The 7,714-nt window shown below is 40.6% G+C and overlaps 1 protein-coding gene across 1 annotated transcript; it reads left to right on the top strand.

Annotated features, from left to right (window-relative positions):
- Positions 1–3,317: 3,317 nt before the first annotated feature.
- On the top strand, positions 3,318–5,580 carry LOC122076414. Its single transcript, XM_042641713.1, has 3 exons — positions 3,318–3,935; positions 4,212–4,373; positions 5,029–5,580. The coding sequence occupies exons 1-3, from the start codon at positions 3,798–3,800 to the stop codon at positions 5,206–5,208; spliced, it is 480 nt and encodes a 159-aa protein (XP_042497647.1). The 5' UTR covers positions 3,318–3,797; the 3' UTR covers positions 5,209–5,580.
- The last annotated feature ends 2,134 nt before the right edge of the window (positions 5,581–7,714 follow it).

Below are 7,714 nucleotides of genomic sequence, written 5' to 3'. Positions count from 1 at the left end.
TAAGGAAATTAATGACCGTTTGGCTGGAGATAGGCATCACCAAAGTGGGTCTTCTAATGGGTCGGATCCTGGTTCTGACCAGGATTCCTTACCCGGTTCCAGAATGGAAGAGCTGGATCGTTGGCAGGAAGAAGGAAACAAAGAGGAGTGTAGGATGCAGGACCTAGCAGGCCATGGAAGGGGTCGAGCTGGTGGCCTAAGCATTGGCAGGATTGCTAGTCACAGAGAGGAACACAATAATACATCGCACAGTGTCCAGCAGTACGTGGAAGGGGCGATGGTGGTTTACCATGAGGAAGAAGACAGGGAGATAGAGAAGAGCGTGTATGCTATAGAGGATAGAAGGAATAAGAAAGGCAAGAATGTTACCTTCCAGGAGCAGGCTTCTCGCAAGTCTGATAGGCTCGTTCTTTTAAAGAAATGACTATGAAGGTTATCTTTTGGAACATTAGAGGGCTAAAGAAGAAGGCTACTAGGCTAGCCTTAGGAAAAATATTAAGGGAGCATAATCCTGAGATTGTTTGCATAGCAGAACCCAGGGTGGATGTTAAGAATTTTCCTCGATTATTCTTTAATAAATTTGGATTTGATGCCGATTTCATTCATAATGAGAGGCCTGATAAACTCCCAAATCTTTGGGTGATGTGGAAGCTCGGTACTGCAAAGCCGGCGGTGATCTTCTCTTCGGACCAACATATATCAATTCAATCGAGGCTATAGGGAAATCAATGCGTTCTGTCTTTTGTACATGCTAATTGCTTCCGTGCGGCTCGAAGAGAGCTTTGGGCGAACCTGGATGCTTCCAGTCCTAGTCAGGGTACGCCTTGGGCAGTGCTTGGAGACTTTAACGCTATTCTCCAATCTCATGAAAAAAGAGGGCCAGGAGCATTTAATATGAGCTGCGGATTTTGGGGCAATGGTAGATGGGTGCTCGCTTATCCAGATCCCTTCCCAAGGCAGTAAGTTCACCTGGTCGAACAATAGAAGAAGAGTCAATGTGGTTGCAATGTTGGATAGAAGCTTTTGTTTGGATTCTTGGTTCGCGGTCTTCCAAGAGTGCCACCAAAGAGTGCTTCCCCGTATGGCATCAGACCATTCCCCCTTGTTGGTAATTTCAGAGTCATCGGATTGCCCAGCTAATTGTCCCTTTCGCTTCCAAAGGTTCTGGACAGAGCATGGCACATTTTTTAATATGGTGAAGGATTCCTGGGACCAATGGATTAGAGGTCCAGCCTTATTTGTGTTCAGCCAAAAATTAAAAAATTGGAAAGTTGCGGTTAAAATGTGGGCTAAGGAGAATTATCCTAACATCAACTTGGAAATGGAGGAGGCTAGGATGGCATTGGAAGATGTGTAGCAGGAAGCCGAGTTGAATGGCATGGATGACCTTATTTTTGCAAGCGAAGCTGATGCTAAAACCAGATTCCTAAAAGCTATGGAGAATTATGACAAGCTCTTGGCCGAGAAGTCGCGAGTTCGTTGGAGGTTAGAGGGAGACCGGTGCTCCAAATTTTTCTATGTTTCAATGAAGGTGTGAAGAATAAAAAATACCATTCGGGCTTTATAAAATGGAGATGGGATTCTAATTACTAGGAAGGACCACCTGGAAGAGTATGTTAGTGGCTTCTATGAAAACTTTCAAAAGCATTCTCCTACTCTGGACCATTTGGAGATGCTTGACTGTGTCCCAGAGGTGCTGACCGATCATGATAGATGGAAGCTGGACATGATGCCATCCAATGCGGAGATCAGAGCTACGGTTTGCGACCTCGATCCTGAGAGCTCCTCAGGCCCGGACAGATTCCCAGGTATGTTCTATAGGGTCTGTTAGGATATTATCTCAGAAGATATCTGTAATGCGGTTCGAAACTTCTTTAGTCAAAGTTTTATACCACCAGGTCTGAATAGCAATTCCATTGTTTTAATTCCCAAGTTAGAGGGTGCTATTTCCCTTGACAAGTTTAGACCGCTATGCTTGGGGAATTTCTTTTGCAAAATTATTTCTAAAATTTTGGCTATTAGACTGTCTGCATTGTTGCCAAGACTCATCTCAAAGGAGCAGGGGGCTTTCCAGAAAGGGAAGATCATCCACTCCAACATTATTCTCGCTTCTGAGCTGACTAACATGATGTTCTCTACAACCAGAGGGGGAGGAATGGGCCTGAAGATTGACATGCAGAAGGCATTTGACACGATATCTTGGAGATTTCTCTTTCAGGTTTTAAGGAAATTCAATTTCTCCGAGCGATGGGTTACTTGGATTCACCAAATGCTGGGTTTGGCTAGGCTCTCTATCCTCTTAAATGGAGGGCCGATTGGATACTTTGGGGTGGAGAGGGGCTTGAGGCAAGGAGACCCCCTATCGCCCATGTTGTTCATAATGGTAGAAGAAGTTCTATGTCGAGGGCTCAATCAGCTTGTAATTGATAAGAAGGTCCTCCCGATTAAGGGGCCTCGTGGAGCATCTACCCCAGCTCATAGCCTCTCCACGGATGACATTATCATCTTTGCCAATGCTTCAATCAGGTATGTTAGACATCTGAAGAGCTTCCTCCATCGGTATCGGGCATTCTCTGGTCAAGTGATAAATTTGGAGAAAAGCAAGCTTTTTATTGGTCCCATACTGCCCCAGAGGAAACAGGCCATTGTAGATGAGATGGGTATACCCCTCTGCTCATTCCTCACGAGATATCTCGGGGTGGAAATTTTCAAGGCAGAGTGAAAAAGGAGAATATGCTTCCTATCATGGACAGGGTGAAAGACCGCTTGACGGGGTGGAAGGGGAAAGTTCTTTCTCTGGCAAGTAGAGTCGAATTGGTGAAGTCAGTTATTCTAAGCATGCCCACCCACAGTTTTGCTATATATTGGTGGCCAGGGTCTCTCATCTCGATGTTAGAAAAGTGGATGCGCAATTTTATCTGGATAGGTGAGGTGGATTCTACAAAAAAAATTATACTCAACTGGGATCAGTGCTGCAAGCCTAAGGAAGAGGGAGGGTTGGGTCTGCGCAGATTAAGTGAGATCAATATGGCTATGCTTAGTAAAACTGCTTGGAGAATAAAGCATGAAGACTCGATGGCTAGCAGATTTCTGAGAGCGAGATTCGTCAACAAAGATGGCAAGCCTAATAAAGGATACAAAAATTCCTCTATATGGCCTGGAATAAGAAAACTGTGGGATTATATCTCCACCAAGGAGAGATGGGTGGTGGGAGATGGTCGTGATATTAGCTTCTCGAATGATTATGGGTTGGTCAGACGGCCTTGGCTCATAGAGTGGATATGGAGGGAATAGATACCCAAGCTTTTCAAGAATCAAATGACATTAGGCTCAACAAAACTTACTGTCCTTCTTGTTGTTGTTGTTATTGTGTACTATTTGTGCCTTTGCCTCCAACCCCACACCCCCACACGGGTGGAAAAAAGTAAGGGATCCAGCAGGCTTGTAATTGGGTTAAGGTCAAACATATCTGAAATTTTTCCTTGTTTGAGAAAATTCTCAGAAGTGGCTCAAAAATGATAGCATTTGATATTGTGTGTGTGTGTGTGTGTGTGTGTGTGTGTTTTTTGGGGCGGGGGTGATGAGGTGATACCACTTTACATAATTTGGTGTCTTTGCTTTATTTTGTTTTCCTTCCATGATTGGGACATGGGTAGTTGGAGTAATCTTAGAGTATAAGTCTGCTTTAGTAGTTTGAAGTTTTCTGTTAGAAGATGAGAAATTAGAACTAGGAAGATTTGTTTCTGCGACTGAAATTACTCTTCTTGTTGGCACATGCAGAGTCTCTCGAATGCAACATGCAGCCGAAAACATCTCATGGATTGTGTTTAGAAACAGTATCAGGATATTCTGGGTTATTTTCAGTAATGTCAACAATCTTGGCTGGGGTCCTAGGAGTTGGACTGCAACAAATATCTCATGCAGATGCCAAAACGGTTGGGGATTATACCTTTGAAGCGTTTCTTCGCAATGCTAATGTTTTTCTGTCTTTAATATTTTCCTTTCTTGGGGTTCATCTTGTTTTCTGCCATCTGTCTCTCTCTGTTCATATAGTTTTGTTCTTCTGGTTGTTCAATTTAATAGGTCAAACAGTGGTCTTCTCCTACTTTTGTGGAATTTATGAAAATGCAGACAGTTTTTTACATGTTCACTTGCGAAATTTTTTTGACAGAACATTCAATTGTTCTTAACGTGGGCTTAGCTTTCTGCAGGCTGATCCTGAGGTTCCCTTGCCATCAAAATCTCCATCAAGCTACACCGATTTGGAAAAAATTGTTAAGAAAAAACGACTTCGATTGGAAGAGTTGCTCAAAAGTAGAGGAATGTTTTATGGCTCCTATCCTAGATTTACTGTCGCCATGAAGGGTCAAAAGGTGAAAGTGCCATTTCTTTTCAATCCGGCAATGAGTATGCCTTCTATTTGGAATATCATTCTATTCTGCTGCTACTAATTTTCTCTAGAGTGGGACAGCATTTTTTCCATGAGCACTTATCTTCCTACACTAAAATGTTTATATGTGTTGTTCTTCCTCTATCAGCTTGCTGGAAGAGGAATGATTTAGACATCAATTGGTTCCATGGATAAAAGGAATCTATATATATATATATGTCTTTCTGTTATTATAAACAGCAATTGTAAGTTCAGTTTCAGGAAAAGGAGTCAATCTTGGAATTTATTCAACACCTCCATATGATTATTGGAACTGTTTTTATCTGCTAAATAGATATGTTCTTTAGGAAGCCATTAGTGCCACAAGCAGTGGTTATATGCCAGAACTTTTTGCATGCTCACACAAGAAAAAGCTTACTATTTTGTATGGCTTGGCAAGGCATCTTTGATATGGAGTGCGTTATTATTAGAAATATATACTTTGAAGGTGCCTTCATTTTGATGTTTGTGCTTTTTCTTGGGCTGGATATTATAACACTTTTTCTTGATATCGTTGAAGTTCAATAAGTTCCATTTTTGCCATAGTAATTAATTGGTATATTTGCTACAATGCTTACAATTTTAGTGTTGTGTCATAGGTCACAATCAAATTCCAAATACCTCCAACATGTGAAGCGCCACACTTAATTGTGGACCTTCTTTCACATCTAGGATTGAAGGATGAACGTGGTGGTGGATCAGATATGGGGGGTTTGATTGGGAGGAGTCTTCTTATTCATCTTTTTCTAGTCCTGCTCTCGACTTTATCTACGAGGTAATTTGCTGGATTGCTCTTTCTAATTGCATGCACTTTGCGTTCAAGAAGCTCGCACGGATTGTGGCAGATGGGATTGGCGATCCTTCTAGGAATAAGGTTCCAATGAGATTGGTATCGATGTGCTGAAGTGGATTTCTTGCCTCGAATATTTTTTTACTTCGAGGATAGTTGGGGATTTTATTTGTCAATTTAGGTCATGAAGTTTGATAGTTTTCCTTTCGATTATTATTGTATATATTCATATATCTTCTCACTCGCGCTGTAGAAATCCAGCAATGATCTGTGGATGTACATTGTCTACAGGCAGTAGCTTTATTGTCTGATTTATAAATTCAAAACTAAGTATTTGTTAGGAAGATGTTTCTTCATTAAATTGATTGTTCTGCAGATGCTGAACCGGAAGAGGAATGATTTTACTATCTTCATCTTGCAATTAGTTACATACGTTGTAATGTGGATTTATTTATTAAATAAATTTAAGCTGATGAAATTGCTAGTTGCAACAAATGGAATTACAGGATCTTTCACAACAGAGAAAATTGAATGGAACAAGTGTTAATAAATTGGGCAATTGATAAATTGGTCTCTGAGGTATAGTTTGTCTAGGAGAGTAGGCTCTGTATGGGGGTAATAAAGTTTTGGAAGGGGTTAGGAATGATATTATGGTTGGCATTGAGTAGGAAGCCATACTGCTAACTATTGTGGACAATAGTTATGGTAGCATTTTAGATGAGTAAGGAATGGAATTGGTGAAAGGTCTCACGAATGGTGCTACGGCTGTGTATTTGAATGAGTTTATGGTCAAAAGAATGTAAGGGACTTGAAAAGATTTGATTGAGTAGAATGCTATTGCTGAATGCTGATAGGTTGTGTGTGGAGAGATCAGGAGGGAAAAAGTAATATAGAGGCAGGTTTATGGAAAATAAAGGCTTGACCAACAATAATGGGTGGAAGAAAATCTATCAAATGTGCTTCTTTTTTAAGGATTGTCTGCATAGCAGTCGGTGTGTCCAGATCGTCAACCCCCAGGTTAGGACAAACTGTAACAGTCTAACCCTAAGGACCCATTCTTGGCCGAAAAATGTGAAGTGTTCCAAATTTGATTTGTAAACAGTCTGATCGTTTAGTTGATTTATCTGAAAACTCTAGTAGTTAAGGCTTAGTTGAGCTGAATTATTACAAAGGAGGCTTATGAATCAAAACAAAATGGTGATATCTGAATTTTTTGGATAGGATTTTTCAGCCATGCAAATTATAATTAAAATTTGTTGAATAGATGTTAGTTGGGACTTTTCAAACATCAAAGCTTTTATGTTCTTCCACTGGTTTCATTTTCTTCCACGCAGAGGAATGCTTAGTGATGGAAATGAATTCAGGTGGTTGCCTTGTTTAAATTTAAATCAATTCCCACTTGATCGAAACTAATATAGAACGTAAAACAGTCCACACTACAAATCTGGCTAGGGTGCGATGGGCTAGGTTTAGACTGGGGCAGAGGCATGAAATGGGAGTAAATTTGTAAAATTAATTTTAAGAAACTGGTTTTGTTATGGGACACCCACTTAGGTGATATATGAATCACACTTGACATCAACTATCTCCCATGTGGCCGCTCAGGTGGGCCCCACATTTTGTGGACAGGCTTACCCTGCCAAGTTTCAGTCCAATCTGAGTTGGCCAAGTGACCAATCACTCCCTTAATACTCCACTCCACACTTATTTTTAGCATTGTTGTAACCTGATACAGCTTGATTCCCATGACCAAAATTTGTACAGGTTGTATCATACTTCAAATAGGGTAGGCTGGGAACCTGTTTAACCATTCTCAATTGCAACATAGGGTTATTTATTCTTTCCCTTCTGTCAAACCTCTGTTTAGCGGAAACTGAACAACTAGTTAAGCACCTGCATTCCTCTCTTGGAAAATCTGTTTCTTAGCTTCAAATGAGATTTATTTGAATGCATGCTGTGTATTTTAGTTGGTCCTGCTGGATGATTTGTTGAAGTCAAAAGCAACCATTATTTCTCTCATCTTCAGTAGTACTCTGGCTTAGTCTTGATGTTGTTCTCCTGAATTCCCATGTCCTTGGGTTTATGGTGGCAAAAGGTTCTAGGGCTGGGCCTATTGTTTGATGCGTCCACATTCCAGTTTTGCGGCCTAACACTTTTTGTTTTCTTATGAAAGGCCGAACACTAGTCAGCTCTAGCTTTGTGGCGTCCTTTTTGAATGATAAGAGAGCGTCTGTCTCAACTTTAGAGCCAGTATTGGAAAGCTTAATATGGCTTATATCAAAATATACATTTGTTTTTAAATAGAATTTGCATTTACCAGGATTGTGCTTGTTGCTGACCAAGGTCTTTTTGTTAGTTTTTCCTTGACTATATGCACATGAAGAAATATGACAATGTTATAGGGACATGCAAAATAATGTAAGTGGTTTCATATTTGTTGTCTAAGCAGGGACATAAAATTCTGGTGGCTGTTGAAAACTAGTGTTTCATAAGGG

The sequence above is a fragment of the Macadamia integrifolia genome, chromosome 4, assembly GCF_013358625.1.
Source record: "Macadamia integrifolia cultivar HAES 741 chromosome 4, SCU_Mint_v3, whole genome shotgun sequence".
NCBI classification, from domain to species: Eukaryota; Viridiplantae; Streptophyta; class Magnoliopsida; order Proteales; family Proteaceae; genus Macadamia; species Macadamia integrifolia.
The sequence above is the reverse complement of the archived record's forward strand: the minus strand, read 5'-3'. Positions and strand labels throughout refer to the sequence as shown.